The sequence below is a fragment of the Pyxicephalus adspersus genome, chromosome 2 (assembly GCF_032062135.1).
Source record: "Pyxicephalus adspersus chromosome 2, UCB_Pads_2.0, whole genome shotgun sequence".
Classification (NCBI taxonomy): domain Eukaryota; kingdom Metazoa; phylum Chordata; class Amphibia; order Anura; family Pyxicephalidae; genus Pyxicephalus; species Pyxicephalus adspersus.
The window spans coordinates 110,867,873-110,886,364 of NC_092859.1; the positions used below are offsets into that span (position 1 = coordinate 110,867,873).

Below are 18,492 nucleotides of genomic sequence, written 5' to 3' on the forward strand. Positions count from 1 at the left end.
CAGGGGGGGGCTGCTGGGAGGCTTGAAAAATAGAAAACAAAGTAGTGTTTTGAACATGAGAGCAGACACGAGGAAGCAAAGAAACAGGTCCTAGGAATCAGCAGTCCTTTTGTGATATATAATAAAGATCACTGATGAGCTGTGACAGAGACCCTTTCAGCAAGCAGTCCAGAAAAGAACATTTTTACAACAAATGTGCCTGCACATTCAGATATTTATTTTCCAAAACACTAATGTTGAGAAAAATATTTCACATTGAAACATAAAATGTAATATTTTACTGTAATGCATTAAAAACTCAATTTTCTATAATTGCTAAGAAAGCCATTTTTGTAATCCCAGAACATAATCAAGATTTTATGCATAACCCATAGACTGCCTTGAATGCTTATGCTAGTAAATCTTTACTTCCAATACCTAAGCTATATACTCTTACTAATACAAACCATACAAAAAGCAGGGGAAACAAATCACAAACAGAAAATGCATCAAAATTGTCACAATCAAAGTAGTTTCAATGTAAACCAAAATATAACCTGATTCCAACCAGCTGTGCAAAAAGACTGCTGTTACTACATATAAAAATAAATTCTGGTCCTAATGATGTTATGGCAATGGACATTGGGCCTGATTTATTAAAGATCCTGGAATGGATTTGGTCCAAGATTTAAAACATATGCCTGTTAATAACAAATGCTTTTTAATAATTCTATTCCAAGATAGCTGGATTACCCAGGTTCTCCCATAGTAGTCATTCTTTAGTGTTTTTAAGCGTTCTGGGCAGGGTCTTCTCTTTCTCCTGTGTCACTGTCTGTACCTGTCTGTCCTTTGTAACCCCTATTTAATGTACAGTGCTGTCTAATATGTTGGCACTAAAAAAAATCCTGATAATTAATAATAATAATAGTGATGCATCCCAGACATACGCAGGTATTAGACAATACCTGATATCAAGTGCAGATCTTCAAAAATGTAAGGGAACTGTGAGCAGAGGGAAAGGTTTATACTACTACATGAAAGACTCCTAATATTCTGCTATATGAATTTGACCAGCGAAAACAATAAGGAAATGGTTAGATTTGGAAAGAGTTTAGTTTATAACCATTATCATATTTTAATATTGTCTGTGAATAAGTTAGAGAACTTTTTCCTCGCTTTTTATGTTGATCACTGAAATTTATAGGTTTGGATAGAGTGGGGAAGTGTTAAAAATAGTATGACAAAGGTTTGCAGTTGAATGATATTCCTAGAAGTGTTTGTAACATGATTTGGCATTGTTGGAAGATTGATTACAGCAGTGGAAACAGCAATTCAGTGTTTCAAGGAAAACACTTGAGTAAAATATGGAGAATAAAGTGTTAGCTAGAAGTACAGAATACAGGCATTCCTCCCTGATTGACCAAATTCCATTTCTAGTTAGGTTTTTAAGTGAATTGGTTAAGTGAGGTGCACAAAAGTACCAGTCCCAGTCTAGCTGTGAATGTGCTCTGTAATGAGGAATAGTGCTGTAAGTCGAAAGGCTTGATGAAGAGACACCACTCTATAGTACAGTGTACCTATCAGAGAACTGGTCGTAAGTTTGATCGTTCATTAAACAGGTAAGTTGGCAAATGAGGAGTAAAAAGATTTGGGAGTGCTTATTTCCTATGACTGCAAAATAAGCTACTGGTGTGGCCTGGTGAAAGCAAATCAAATGCTGGGATGCATCACTAAAGGGTTAACAAAAAAAGATTTCAAAGTTTACATTCTGTGTCACTACTGGGTAGATATCTTCTACAAATAGGAAAACCAGAAGACATAATAATAAGAAATTATTTCGAAGTCTAACTTTAGTCACCTAAAATTTCTCAGTGTTTATTGTCTTAACACATCACATATTTTAGCAGTTAAAAAAAAATGCCCCTCCTGAGTGACTACTTGGCAACTGGGGGGTACCTGGGATTGGTAACCGGTGATAACTGCTAGGCACCTGGGATTGGTAACCGGTGATAACTGCTGGGCACCTGGGATTGGTAACCGGTGATAACTGCTGGGCACCTGGGATTGGTAACCGGTGATAACTGCTGGGCACCTGGGATTGGTAACAGGCGGTAAGTGCTGGGCTTTTCAGAATTAGCAGTTTTTCAAGCAGCAGTGGTTCCTGGCGAGAGGTAGGTGAGGGGTAAACGCAGCAAACGCAAACTTACTGTCAATGTGAATTCAGCCTAACTTCAGATGCTTAGCGCTATACCTAGTTAACACAAAGAGCATCATGCATGTGATCGCAGATGGGAACAGGACAGCCAGTGCCCTCCTCATCACTGCCAAAAACCAAAACTGCCTGTGAAATTTATCCACTCGCAGTATGATACCTGTGTGTGTAAAGTCTGCTTATCAGATATAGCCTAACTCACTGGCCCTGATTTATTAATGCTCTCCAAGGCTGGAGAGAATACACTTTGATCAGTGAAGCTGGGTGATTAAGAAAACACTAAATAAATAAAGGTGTTTGCTGGATCACCCAGGTTCACTTGATTTCAATTGAGCACATTGATCCCAATTTACACCCTGATGTGCATGGAATATAAATGGAGGATTCTGGGCCATTGGGACAGGGTGAAGGATTTAAGCGGATTTATATTTAGAAAAAGGGCTTTGTATTCTAGCAACAAATTTTTCGGTTTAGATAGATATATATTATCTTCATCATATAGAACACTGCATTAAACAACTCTCGTCTAAAATCCAGTGTCAAAAATACACATACATATTTTTATATAATCTGGAATAGGACCCTCTGCTTGACACAATGGGCCTGATTTAATAAAACTCCCCAATGTTGGAAAAGATACACTTTCATCATTTAACTTGGGTGATCCAGAAAACCTGTAACAGATTTCTTAAAACTCATTTATTATTTGTTAGCCCGTTTAGGGACAGCTAGTGACATGACTATGGACTTTGTCAAGTGCTGCGTATAATGTTGGCGCTATATAAATACTGGCTAATAATATTCCTGAACCAGGTCCATTCGGGGTTTTCTGGATCACCCAAGTTCACTGATGAAAGAGAATCTGCTCAGTCTTGGAGAGCTTTAAAAAATCAAGCCCAAGGAGTGAGGGTAAACAAAAACTCAAATTGTTTCCCTGATACAACAGAAAGGTCAGCACTTTTCTTGTAAAAGACAATGAAAAAACATATAAAATAAGGAGCTGCAATGCTGGTAATAGCTATTAAATTTCCTATATCACAGGTACTGGATGAGGTACTCGGAAACCTCTGCCCTGGAAATATCCACTCCATTTCATTTCCAATGATTAAATAAAAGTGGCTAATAAAACAGGCTGGCAGGGAAAATTTTAATGATGTACTAAACTAAACAAACAGTCGCATAACTTTATGAGCAATGCTAATATCATAAAAATATAATTTGTGGAGGATAATCATAAAGAATAAGCAGTTTCAAGCAGGCCAGTTGACCTTTCCATTCCTGTAAATGTGGATGAGAACACAAATATTACTTTAATGTTGTCTGGTCGATTTGTTTAATAATAGGGACACAAACATAACATTGTTTTACCCAGTCTTTTGTATGAAATCCAATTAGACCTACAGTAAGGTAAAAAACTGGTATGATACATACTAGTTACAAGCATTCATGATACTAACAGATTATACTCTTTCCCCATGTATGATAGAAGAACAATAATCGATTTTACTTGGAATTGGTTTAATTGAAAATTTTCAGACCTCACTTTGAATGACCTCACTAACTGATCTCCACACTGCTAATACTTTGAACAACATAATATTTTTCTTATTCCACTTTTTTGTAAAGAAATAACACAAATGTGATATATTTTTCTTCATATTTTTATTTGGAATATATTGTGCAGTGTGTTCCCAATGCATTTGCATGTATGGAAATGAAAATCTATTTTAAGGATTTTGAGCTTTATTCACTTTTAAACACACTGCTATTATTCTGAAATCAACTGTATATATAAAAGACCTCATATGTACAATAATTCGGTGTAACCCCTTCATAAGAGTCTGACAGCCTCTTTAGTGATCCATGTAATCTGTTTTTCATAAACAAAATATTACAAGAAATGACATGTTTTATTTATTATTATCACTGTTAAGTGTCATCACTTTGGAGACTACACTCCTTCTGTCACTGGGACAAACTGGAGATAGGGATGGCTGAACCACCAAGTCTAAGATAAAACAGGAAGCAAGGGGAATCTCTGCAATAAAACCCCACACAGGTTTCCCTTCTCCACTCTACCTTAAAGTTAAACTCTAACACTACACACACTTATTTTTACGGTTTTAAAACCTTATTTAATTCACAATACATTTGAAATGTTTTTCCTAATTTAGAAGCTCTACTGTAAGCTTTGGTGTGTGCTGCCAGAATGTACACCAAGAGCAGCACTTTAAATTCCTCATTGCATTGAAGATTGTGAGCTCTTCAGGGTATTCATTTGCACTGCGTAATATGTTGGCACTATATAAATCCTGTTTATTAATACCAACAACAGTGTCTATGACTTTGGTGCGGAGTCGCTCACAAGGTACAGCTGCAACATCACTGAGCTGTGATTTATCAATCAGATGGGATGGGCAGGAGGCACAACACCAGAACTGGTGTCTATCACTCTTAAAATGCAGTGGAGCGTCAGAGGTGAGGCTCCTGCTGAATGTTTTAGAAACACTTAGCAGAGCTTACAAAGAGAAAAAACATAGCCTATTTAATATAAGATTTCAAAAATATGGGGTACACCAAAAAGTAAAAATAACTAGTTCAGATTAAAAAAAACACACACATTTGGTGTAAAGATGTGTATGAAAAAAATTACAGCCATTAACAGAAATAATAAATCTTCAATCTCCTATGAAATATATCATACATCCTTCAATTATGTTATAGGATCAAATGCTCCAGTATTCTGTATCTGTTGGCATATCTGTCTCCCTGGGGCACTGTTTGCACAGTGTGCTGATGGTTACATGCTGTCGGAATTTAGACACAAAAGGACAAAGACAATTTACAAACTCAGATTTTGACTGATCAGAAGTTGCACCTCTTTTGACAGCCTGTCTCTTACTAATATATCACATATTAGTTTTCAGAATTTGAAGGAGTATAAGTGATTTTAGGTTTTGTCATCACAATTGAGTGGAGCTACCTTAATATTTTTAGAAGTTGTCACCGCTTATCAAATACACACTGCCCCAAACTGTTAGAAATGAAAGGTACTAATTTGACAGGTTTATAAAAAAAAAAAAAATTAAATGAGATCAACACTTACTAACTCCTCTCAAAAAAAAATGATTCTGACGCCCATAAGTAGTAATTTTGCTAGTGAGAAAAAAGGAGAGCATCTGCTGACACCTTATGGATCAAAACCTTTTTAATTTGGTAGATTTGGGAATCTACCTGTATTACTGCCTATGATTCCAAAGCATTCATTTTTGGGATAAAAAGTCTTCCTTTTGGTGGTACTAATAATTTAGAATATTTTTTTTTGGTTGGACAACAGTTATTTTAAAAATGGTTAGTTTTACTCCACTTTCACAATCTGCCCAACTTAGTGTTAAACTAATATGTTCCATCCATACACCTTCATAAAAAATCTTGTTAAAATAAATAATGTTTCTTTTAAACAAGTTTAGGATTTGTTTTATCCATACAAACAGTAAATGATCAATAAAGGGGGTGAAGGAAAAGAAAAATTCAGGGTCCCATAGCTGTTTAATAGAACATTTTACAGGTTTGATGCATCTCAGGATACAGACTAAAGCAGAGCAAATTGTCAATTAAGGGCCATTTCAGACCCGCACTGAGCTGCTGTGGGCTTTACTCTGCCACTCAAGTAAATAAGAGCAGATTGGAACCCTTTTTTGAACATGGCTACGCCTGGCTGTGGTGGAATATGAAATTGTTCCTGAACGCAATAAGCTGCTTTTGGCTGCATGATGCTTTAGAAAAGCTCATCATAAAAAAAGTAGCCACAGTATTCTATAAAGCCTTGTAGATTTCAGTGTTTACAACCCTGTCAATTTAGGAAAGAAGTCTTTCAGGAAAGGTCCAGAAAGGTTGTCAGGGCCCATCCTGGACTTGGGCCTGGGAGGATTCCTCATCACCTTGCAGTTCTCTTTTGTTGCATTTTTTAAAAATAAAAGAAGCTAATAAATAGGCTAATAATTAATATAATAAGAAGTCAAATAAGAAATATTGCCATAAATTGGCCACAGTGAGAGATTAGGACTAAGAACCCAAATGTAATCCTAAATGTTAATGTTTAAAGATTCATATAAAACCAAAGCTAATAAACATGAAATGTCAATTTTTACAATGGTGATGTCATTGATTATCTAAAGGATCTTACAGCAGTGCCCAGTCATACGGTCAGATATCTGAGATCTGCGCACTTCCCTGCTGTATACTGGGGGGACTAGTGGGGGCAAGCACAGACTTGCACATGTCTAGGAGTAGATGGGAGTAGATGGGTGCACATGGGTGCAGTCCCAGCATCCAGCCTGAAAGGCCAGTGACTATTTTAGTTTCTGCTGTGGTAGTAGCTGGTGCTGTGACTTTCACCAGCTAAATCATGTTTTATGATTTTACTTGTACTTGACAACCTAAATCTCTGCCTTAGAACCCTAATGTTGCCTGACATCTGCCCTGGCCATTTGTTTGGTCACTGACAATGCCTTTGCCTGGGTACTAACTTGCCTGCTGCCTGCTTTATGACTATGTCTGCTACTCCTAGCTGTCTCTACTCAACAGCCTTCCTCTGCCTGCCTTCCCTTTGATGGAGTGACCCTGGGGGCAATGATTGGGCAGCACCTTGCAGCAAAGAGTCTGGTGACCATTAGGGTTACCTTCCTCATTATTACTTGCTCTGGTGAAGACCAGGTGTCACTTGGACTTCACACTTTAGGTGATCCCGTGTTACTTGCCTATAGGGAGATAAAAGCTGACCATTGGAACCCCCATTTTCATATTTACAAGCTGTGTAATTATTCTAAGGTCATGACATTACTAATAGTGAAGGTAAACTGGTTCATCTTTCAAAAAGTTCAAAAATTTAACACAATCCAAAAATCAAAAAAATGGCTGCTTTCATATTAGGCTTTTAAGACAGGTGTGTGACAGATTCCTATAACCCTAATGTTTCTAAAATAAAAGACATACACATGCCGTGTAATGAGGACCTAATGAGCATTCCTAAGAACACAGTAATTTCCATTAACTGTCAAGCGCTTTAAATCTCACTGCCTCTCTTTTCCTTTCAGGCTACATTTCCTTGCTAATTACATACTGATACTAATAAAATGTGGCTTATATTTAAAAAGGCATTGTACTACTGCTGAAATGCAAGCATTCAGAGCCTGTTAGCCTCACTGCCAGTCTTAAGCATCGCCCAGTCAGATACCTCCCTTGTTACAGTCCTACATCTGTAACTAAACACTCAGTAAAACATATGTCTGTTCATTACTATCCTCCAGAGCCAAGCACTTGTGTGCCATGACGAGAAAGTGTCTGCCACTGGAACAGCTACACAAAATTCTATCCTATCATGTTCTAATTGGTAATGCATACACTTGCAGTTATCACCAGCAAACTTAAGTTAAAATACATTTAACAAATTACATTAAAAATAAAAGAAACACCCTTTTGGATACTAGCATTGTTATATAAGGCGTGTTTAGGCCTGAGAAAGAACTTTGTACTCAAAATCTTTCTAATATATGAGATGTTTGTTAGGTGTGTTGACAGCTAAATATACTCATCAAATTCACTAACAAACAGTGAAAATAAAAAAAAATGAAATATTTTTTACATTTACAAACATCATTTTTTTCAAAAAGATAGAAAGGGCTTGGATCCCCTATCTGTGCGTCTTACTCCACTGGCAAGTGTCAAAAAGGATTTCTCCCTTACTTTGAGATATTTTCTTTTTCTTTGCTCTCTCTACCTGTTTGTTGTGACAGTATGTGAAAGAAAGATCTCCACAAGAAAAGAATGAAAATCCCTAATATGTAAATAAAACGTCAATAAATAAATAAATCTAAAACTGGGTTATTGGGAATCAGAAGTGAACAGCAAACTAATCATAAGCACTCAAAATTTTTGTTCTTCCATTGGATTTTCAGTGAAAATAATGGTAAATGATGATTGAAAGTGTGTGCATGCCAGGTTTTGGGAAAGATGGACAAGTGTTTACAAATAGGCAAATTGGCTTGTTTGTAACAGACATAGTGTAGCTCCATTGGACATAACACATTATTGAATGGGACATGCAAATAGCTGGGCTCAGAGGACATATGGGGCATCTGGATGACTGTAAATGACTAATTTAAATTGCTAAAGAACTATAGTTAATCACAGGTTACAGATTTGCAATGGTCAACCACATTCACAATTCTGTATAAAGTATAAAAACATACATATATCTATCTAAAAACATGGGTGTTAACTGAGAAAAAGCAGGCAAGTCTGGAAATGGCATGTCCCCACATCCTTCTTTTGATTATGCAAATAGATGCAATTCAATGTCATTGTAACCCTCAGCACATGCATCTCTAAGCAAGTCTATTTTACTGAATTATTCACTGACAGGCATAGCAAAATACTGCATTTCAACAGATCAATTTTGTGCTTTCTATTGGGAAGCTTAGTTCTGAGGGTTCATCAAAGGTTAAAGTAAACGGGAACAAACTCATCAAGGACTTGAGTGAAACTTTGAAATGAGTGACTTGTTGTCAGGAGCACTTCACAAGAGTGTGCTGGTGACTGCCGCATTGTTCAAAATCAGGAGAAATTAAATTTAATTTCACCTTTCCAGCTCAACCTCTGACCATGCCCTGACTCCATCAGATCAAAATAGAAGCTTAATCATTTTTCTCTCTCTCTTGGTCTCTCTTTTCCTCTCTGTGCTGACCTCAAAAGAACCAGCAGCATGCTTCAGCTAAATTGTCCACTGAAAATGTGTTACTTAGATCAATATAAGAATTCACAGCACAGTACGTACAGTAATAAATGGGTCACCAGCATGACATTAGCAAAGAGCCTACTAAACCTGTGTTTTAATTCTTCAAGCTAGGGCAGGAAACACAAACACATTCTGAAATGTTCTTCTTACAATTTCAACTATTTACATTATTTTGCTTATTCATCGGTAATTGATGATTGACCATTAAAAAATGTATTTTTAAAAAATAGTATATAAAAAAAAAAAGTTAACAGAATCTAAAAGCCAGCCATGAAAGAGCCTAATAACAAAGGTGTAGTGATGAAAAGCAAAAATATAAAATTTGAATGGCTCTCCTTTTCCCATTCTGAATGGCCATGCACATGCATTGAAGGAAATCACATGGTAACAAACTACAATGCAGTGGACTGCTAAAAAATGCTGTGTGCTCAGAATTAAAAAAAATTTTGCTGCTGTGCTTCTTTGTTACTTTCTTAGCACACTGTACCTCAGCAAGTGTTTGAAAGCATGTTAGAGTATGTGGTTTAACATCATTCAGAGGTCCAGGTTGGTGTAAAAGTTGCATTTTATTATTCAAATCAGCTTACCTGAGCAAAGGATGGAATATGATTGTGATGTTTCTGGCTCCTGGCTTGCAGACAAACCTAGCTCCTCCACCAATTAAATTATCATCATGGTCACCTGTGTAAAAAAAAATCAATCAATAATCAAGGTTAGAATAAAAAGTGATACCTTTTTTTTTAAATATTGGGTGTATTTTTATATTAATCATTTTTCATATAAATATTTTATTAGTTTAAAAAATCAATTTGAAGCCAATGATGTAATTAAAGAGTTATTAAACCCTTAAGCTATAAATCCAAATACAGCAGTAGAAGTCATGTGGTTACTGGATTGCTCTTAGGTTTCTTAATCAACTCTTCCATTTGTTCACATTCAAAACTAGAACAAGGCCAGCAAATTTTTGCTAACGGACTGGTAATATTTGCTTGCAAGGTCTTCCTGGTTAACTGCCACAGCTATACAAACATTCATGCACCTGACCGGGGCCGTGGTATGTGCAAAAGCTCCATGTGCCCATACAAAGTGGCACAGGCACCCTCCACTATAAAGCCCAACCCTGCTATTCCTACCAGCACTTTGACACTTAGTCTTAGGCAGTTTTTCTTCAATAGGATTTCTAGTGTGTGCGCTCTGGTCAGAAGTTCTGGGAAGTGGCACAGAGTAACACATCACAGAAACTATACAAAGATGTTTGGGATCAGAATACTTATTACCTTTTTGTGGCACTACATATGTGGTTTTAAAGGGACAGAGAGTTAAGGGGACAGAGAGTTTAATACTACTAAAAAGTCAGAAAACTGCCCCCTTTAATTTAGCATCAGTTCATGTAGCTGGTGGTGGTCTCCATCCACATGTATAGATATATACATAAATATATGTGATATATATAAATATATAATATAGAAAGTTAATTATTCTATTCATCCAGCAAAACATGCAGTTATATTCTATCCATAATGCATCATAACCAACTAGAACTAACCTAAAATAGCTCAATTCAACTTATTAACTGACCATTTGCTGAGACAATAGAACTTAATTTATTTAACATAGATATATAATTCACAGATTTTTTATTATTATTTTTATATTTTATTAAACAGTATTTTTATATTAGCAACATATTACGCACTGCTGTACCTTAAATAAGGGTTGCAAAGGACAGACAGATACAGACAGTGACACAGGAAGAGGAGAGGATCCTGCCCAGAAGAACCTACAATCTAAAAGGTGGGGAAGCAGCATACATAAGTGAAAATATTTAAATGTTGATAGAAAAACAACATTATCCTACAGACTGGACTTTCTGCCTAGGTAACCCTCCCGAACGACATGCTGTAGTTTCTACCAAATATTGATACACACAGGGAATCTGATGCAATATTGCTCTAACCTGACTGATCCAATCAATTTCCTGGAAGATAACTGATCAGTCAGAAGCCCCACACCACAGCACCACACAAAATATAAAATGTAAAATATTCTTAAATGACTATCAGCATGGACTATTGTTGCTTCCTAAATGTACTACATCCTAAAATTCTCTTTGTATGGTAGCCTTAAAATTGTGTCAAAAAACGCCCTACTAATTATTTGCGTAGAAACACAAGATCTGTGTGTCAGATAGTTTTATCCTAAAATGATTGCAGATCTGGGACTATTAAATTATAGTATTGATAAATGGCACATTAAACTGTCTCCTAAACCAATTAGTGCTTTGGTTAGCAAAACTATGCGGCTATCTCATAAACTTCCCGATCTTTGTGAGATTCTCATGACAGCTGCAGGGAAAATAAAGACTTGCTATCCAGTTTAATTGGTTTGTAAATGTTTAATCTGGTTTATAATGCGTAGGTTGGAAACACTAAGAAAATATCCCAAAAGACAGCTAGACAGCCCTTATCCAAAGGGCTTTTTTCATATGTTAGACAAATTAACTTGCACAAAGATGGATGTGAAGATTTGTAACAAAGACAAAACGATGAATACGCTGCTACCAGGAAGGTGTCTACGGTATACTTAAAATTGCCTCAATGGTGACTTCAGGCTATTCCACTAAACAGCTACTCACCAGTTTCCATCCTGATCTGGAAGTCTGAACATATCTTTAGTGATTTTTGACAAGTTAAAGTGAGATTTGAATAGGTTCAGTCAATAATTAAAGCTTCAATTTGTGCCCACAAATTCTTTATTTCAGACAGCAAAGTCTTCTATGCTAAAATGTTTAAAAACCAATTGTAATTTTATTAACAGTGGAACTAAAGTTCCACTGTAAAAATTTAAACATGTCCCTTCTGCAAAAAGTATTCTTACCTGGCTGATCGCCACCTACCTGCCAATATTCACTGTGGTTGCAGGGACTAAAAAAAAACCCACATGCCTGCATAGGAGTTACATCATCCCAGCCCAGCAAGATGATGACAGGGCCCACAATGGAAAGAGTATCCCTTGGGTTTAGTTCTGCTTTAAAAGTAAATAGATTTAGTGAGGATGCTTTAAAAAGTAAAGTTTTTTAAATGCCTTACTTTTTTTGAGTCTGGTCTGTTTGACTGACAGCACAACCTCCTATCCCCCAGGCAGCAGTCACAGCTACAGTCCTGTGATCATTGTAGGCGAAGACTACAACTGTAATTAGCAACTGACTAATTGTCCGGCTGTCATGTTTGACTCTGTCTTTTTGTATTATTTTTTTTTAAACTATCAAGGCATTCAGTGTGTGTGTGTGGGGGGGAGTATTGAATATGTCAACATTTTATCAGTAAATATATTTCTAATTGGGCTATTGACATGACATTCACAGCAGATCTTGACAACATCCTCAGTAATCCAAGTGTTCTCCCCAGCCCCTTTTAGCCAGGTGCATCATCCAGCACTTTTCAGTAACCACCCAAAAACAGCCAGTTAAACCATAATACAGGGGTCACCACCTACAACTTCCTCCCACCCAGCTCCCCTCCCACCCCAAAATTTCTGGGGAGAATACTGCACACATACAAATAAATCAATTAAGTTATGTTTAATAAAGCGGAATGTTGCTTTATTTAATACGTTTTTCCCCCACTGTATGAGGAACTTCTAACCTGTCTGCCTGCACTCTACATTAATCAAGGAACCCCTAACAACATGCTGAGGAACCCTAGGGTTACAACGAGATCCCTGGTTGAAAAACACTGGTAAAGAGCATAAAGAATTATTCAAATACAACTGATATAATGAGTTTTCCTTTAAATAATGCTGTATTATTTAATTATGTAATTACTGTTTATGTGGTCTTTTCTTCTATACCAGGGGTGTCAAACTCTGGCCCGCAACGTCCTTTTTTTGGCCCACAAAGAAATGCTAAATATAAATTGCAGCTGGGCTGCTGCATTGAAATAGTGCCACCACTACAATTCCCGGCATCACTTGTGTTCAGGCCAGCGGCCTCTCTGCCTATGCGTGGGCCCGCATTGGACTGTTTTAAAAAATGCCTGCTGGGAAAACCTCTTTGAAAGGTCTTACTGTGCTGTACCTACTTAAACTGTCATTCTTAAAATGAGAAAGTAGTTGTGCTCAGCAATTATACAGATTTGATCATTTTGAGGATTTTTAATTACTAGACCTTTTATTTATAAACAATATAGACAAACAATCTGTCGCTGTAAAAGCAAAAAACAATGATCCAACTGAAAGCACTGGCAGTACTTTTTCTTTCTGATTTTTTTAAACGTGGCACAGAGAATATAGTAAAAAAGAAAATGACAAAATAGTACACTTTTGTTTTGCCTATGCTGGGAAAATGAGGTAATGCTGGAAACCTGTAGAGTGCCACAGAAAAGTAACTCAACCAGGCATCAACAATCTAGATTAGAATGTTTTTGGACATGTTCTTTATCAAAGAACTGAAAATATTTGAACGTTTTTGCAAACAAGATAATGAATACAAACGTGAATATCTGACTACTGCAAAACAAGAAACCTTACAATTTAGATACAGTTCCATTATTTCTTTTTATGCTAGGAAAAGATTCATCAATGGCTTGGCTGCATTTCTTTAAGGTCAACACTGGCAAACATGCTTTATTTAATCCCAGGTGACATGAATGGAAATAAATTATGAGGCACAATTTACAGAACTGATTGCAAGCATAAAAAATATAAATCTGGCCCAAAAATGAGTATATTGACTGCTTGTCAGCTGGAATCCATTACCCCACCAAGTAATTATTGTGGCTGAAGCTCACACAGTTATGAGGCATCTTCAAACTTTGTGCACATTCCAACTGGATAATTTAAATGTAAATGAGAAATGAAATGCTCAGACAAAATATGTACTTCACTCCCAAGGTGAAGGCAATTTTCAATTTTGCTTCCTGCATTAAGGAAAATTAATATTTTAGAGAGATATGCATTTGAAGTGCTGTACTCTAAAAAGAACAAAATATCAAAATAAAAAGCACATTTAAACAAAATGTGTTTTTATATGCAAAATATTGTTATTGTTAGCAGGTATTTGCTTTAGGTCGTAAAGCAGACTTTTGTAACATAATGGTAAACAAATAGTCTAATTCTATAATACAGAATTTAAACTGAAATACATGGTTTGACTTGGAAAATCAAACATGCCCTTTTACAGACAGCGATAACATAAAAAGTGTACTAGAAGCTTTGAAACTCCAAACTCCGCACAGACTCTGGTACCAACTGTATCCAGGCCTCTGAAGATGCAAAAAAGAAAAAAAAAGCGCTAACCAACAATGCTTTACCTACTTTAAAATGAACACACAGCCTCTGTATTCGTCTGTCATTTGCAAACCATATTTAATGTACAGCACTGCGTAAAATGTTGGCGCTATATAAGTCCTGTTTTATAATAATATTAATAACAGCCTCTGGTATCCTCTCAACTGCCCCATCACTATAATTATGTAGATACATCCACGGATTGTATCATAACAATACAGGGCTTCTGGCATTTCACCAGGGATAGAGGCAATTCTCATTCGGGTAAATGGTCAGAGCTTGGCCTAGGAAAGATGGGGAAGTACAAATGACTGCAATAAATCACTGAATGAGAGTTCCCAAATCTCACTGTTGAAGCACCAAAAATATATTGGAGGTGTAGTGTTTTTAAAATTTAGTCTAAGCCTTAGTTAAATCTTAGCATTAAATCTTCAGATGGTAACAGAAAGGATCTTGCCAAGGCTGCTAAAGATATAATTAACACAATACCGCAGCCATCCAACTTAGACTGAAACAGATGGTCTTGGTGAAACTAGATAAAAAGACGGTGGAGATTTTTGGTTGCACAATGTCCCATTGTGGAAGTCACCACTTACACTGCAGTGATGTAATATGATGTAGTGCTGTATTAAAATCCCTTATGTGTGATCAGCAATATGCAAACCTGCCACTTTCACTTTCTTCATTGTATAAATGCACACTAAATAAACTGAAAGTTCCTTACATGTGTGAGCAGTAATCAAGGTCAGTTGATCTCTCTTTTTGGAAAAAGTAAATCAGATGCAGAATATGCAGTTGTAAAAGCTAAAGTCAACTTAGCTTTTACTAATCTAGTTGGCTGTCCTGAGATTATTATTTTATTCAGTACTTTTATACAGCTGGTGGAAAATTACATTAGGTTTGTCTGCGTAAGCACAAATTTCATATATGGTAAGGCAAATTTGGCAAGCTCTACATCAGGGGTAGGAAAACTTTTATGGGCACTAGGACATTTCAGGGGTAGGCGGGACTATGAGTCCCGCCCTAATAGCTACGCCCACCACCAGGGAACCCCCCTGAAGTGAAATCCCTCTCTGCATTGCGGAAGAGAGGGACTTCCCTTCAGGGAGCCTTCCCTTATATACCAGCTAGGCCGTATCTGGCCTAAAGACCAGAGTTTGCCGACCCTGCTCTACATGTTGCCTGCCAATCTTAATTAAAAAGTATGCCAAGCCAAATTTCTTTGAGAAACAGAGGAAAAGTATAAGAACACGTGCCTTGTTGCTATTAAAGATGTTTTGCTGTTTTTGATTTGGTTTTACCTTCACTTTTCTGTCTTCCCTTATTATCAGGCATGGTGTGGCTTCTCCCTTCTGAACTGCTGGCTCTTCTGCAAGTCATGTCTCCTAAATTGTAAGCTCTTTGGGGCAGAGTCCTCTCCTCCTGTATCACTGTCTGTATTCGTCTGTCATTTGCAAACCCTATTTAATGCACAGCACTGCATAACATGTTGGCGCTATAAAAATCCTGTTTATTATTAATAATAATGTCAAAGCTGCACCATAGCAAATTGTTATAAACTTTTCAGATCTAAAGCTCTGTGTTTTTTTGCATTATGAAGAATGCTGCCACACTGTGTAGAAAGCAAAGAAGAACTGAAGGTGTAATGCAGCAGCCTGGAGAGGGGGCTGCAGGGAGTGTGAAGCACAGCAGCAGTATAAGACTGATCAGGAAAAATGACAGTAAAAGTGTGCAACAATGTGGTTGTGCTTGTAATGAAGAAAGTAGATCAGGTCAAGGGGGAGTTAGTATTTGTGAAGAGGAGCACCATACTAAAAGGGGTTAGGGACTCGGACACACATTTTAGCACTGCAGAAAAGACATCTCAATAGGTAATTTTGTCAGGACACCTGCAACAGCAAGCTGACCCAAAGAGTCAGCATGTGTGTAAATGGTAACCAGGACATTGTTCCTGATAGTACAAAATCATTAACTGATTAACTTTTGACACTAAAGTGTCAGATATCTGGGTTTTTTAAGTCTAACTTTTTGTGATGCTGGTTAGACATGGCACAAGGTACCTTGTTACTAAAAAAGAAAACTGCTTTGTTTTAAGCAAACACACTCATTAAATACCGCTCTGTGAACTACACCGCTAGTAAAATTCAACTTTCTCACCAAGTTCGCCCCCAAAGAATCAAAGACAGCTGTGCTTTGATGCTAGAACAGTACATACAGCAATGGCTGGTGCTCTGACCCTCCATGAAGAAAATCTTTGTCTCAAAGCAATCCAAGACATATAATGGCTGATGCTATGATTACACAGTTCAGGATCAGAGAGAATTGAACCACGTTTCTCTTCGGTGTCACTGTATATCTCTTCTAAGAACAACTGTGTGTTCTTCAGTTTAAAAACTAGTCTGTCTGCACAGACGAGGGGAAGCAATAGATCAAAAAAATAAATAAAAAGATTGGACAGAACAGCAACTGCCAACCTTATTTTAGACTGCAATGTCATTTAAGACAATTTTTTCTCCAAGCCCCAACTTGTGTGTTAAGCTTCAAATCTTTTCTGTTTTGTCTGCTCTGGTAATTACTAGTAAAAGTTACATGAAGGTCACATTTGGAACGTTATTGTTCACATTAGGAGTTTCAACTATATCCTGCACACAGTATAAGAAACACATAAAATTGGCTAATATAATCGACTGTGAGATAAGTACACACATTAAAATGTAACTAAACCTAAGAAGCAAAGAATTGTGAGCAGGCAGCTCAGTGTATGATCCTGGCACAACTAGCTGACAAAGCAACAGCAATAAATTACATATCAATTTAATACTAAAATATTATGGCTGGAGTTCGGCTTCAACAATGTGTTTAAACAATGTTATACCAGTCAAATCACAGGCTTGTAATCCTTGTGCTGAAAGATTTTATTGCGGTAAAACATAACCCCTCCAACCAACACTTTGTAACATATTATGCCTGAATGATCCTATTCATTATTGTAAAAATAGTGTTATTAGACCACCAAGGCTATTTGTGATTGGTTGCTAAAGTTTTTGGCACACAATTCTTAAACTATTCCATACAATTTATCTTACTGTTCTTATAGACTGAAAAATCTGACAACTTCTTATGGTTCTCCCTGGTGGTGCTAACATAATGAAAATAGAGGTAGTCCTCAGGTTACGAGAAAGTTACAAGAGGCTGCAGAAAGAGCTCTGTCCTTAAAATGACCCACAGCCTGAGCTGTGTTTAGCAAAAGACTTCTGCAAGTCTTGTAAGCCAACACCCTCCCACACACGAGGGAGCAGGGATGCCCAGTTGGTATCTAGGAGTCGTCCATATGTCGGCTGTCCTTAACTTGGGGACTACCTGTACTAATCATTTCTTCCCTGCACAAAACCTGTAACCAAATGGCTTGACTTTTTATTATCTGAGATGCGGTAGAGACTGGAAAGTTTTTTTCAGCTGCTGTTCTTAGCCAAGAAAGATACAAACCTGAGTTTTTCAGGTTCGAGATTTTAGAGCACAGGGATTTAGCAAACAGGACAGTAAGATGCACAAGATGAATTGCCAGGGTAAAAAAGATAAATGGATAGCCTGTATTCCCTAAACTAGACACATTTTTATATCTGACTGATCTGTGACTTTAATATTTACTTTTCAATATTTTAAGTTTTACTCTCTGAAACATGCATCCTTGATATAACAGGGTTTCTTGCTATCCTTTTTCATTGATTCTTTGCTTTCCTGTGCTCCCCTATCACTTTTATCCTACCTCAAAAATGTGAGCTGAAACCATATTGTGAGCTTAGTATTAAGCTTGAAACAGGCTTAATGACTCTCATATGATAAGACCAGGCATTTGGTCTGTCAGGACTAAGAATTCTGGAATGAAAAGTGAATAGGTTTAATTCATGAGTAAGGTGGGTTTTTAAAGCAGTGAAATATGTTAAATACTCTAGGAGCTTTAAATACTAGTATTCTCATATAAGATTGTGATTGCCAGCTCTAGCCTACCCTGATTCTTTGTTGTTCCCCAGTGATTGATGAGACACCCTATTAAAGAAATAGTCCACAAGTTAGTGCAGGTAATTGAAGGAAATGTCTGCTATTTGCATATTGCTAATAACGTGTAAATAAAAAAAATCCCACTTTTTACATTGGCAATTCAGGCAGGTAGTTATTGCAGAAAGCAAAAGGTGATGTCCATACTGCAATAACTGTTCTT

The 18,492-nt window shown here is 36.8% G+C and overlaps 1 protein-coding gene across 1 annotated transcript in view; it reads right to left on the bottom strand.

Annotated features, from left to right (window-relative positions):
* The window catches only part of EXOC4 (exocyst complex component 4), a 233,933-nt gene that overhangs the window by 132,365 nt on the left and 83,076 nt on the right, over nt 1–18,492 (bottom strand). The window contains exon 10 of the mRNA XM_072399059.1: nt 9,575–9,668. Within this exon, the coding sequence (XP_072255160.1) occupies nt 9,575–9,668 (94 nt within the window). The remainder of the gene's footprint in view (nt 1–9,574; nt 9,669–18,492) is intronic.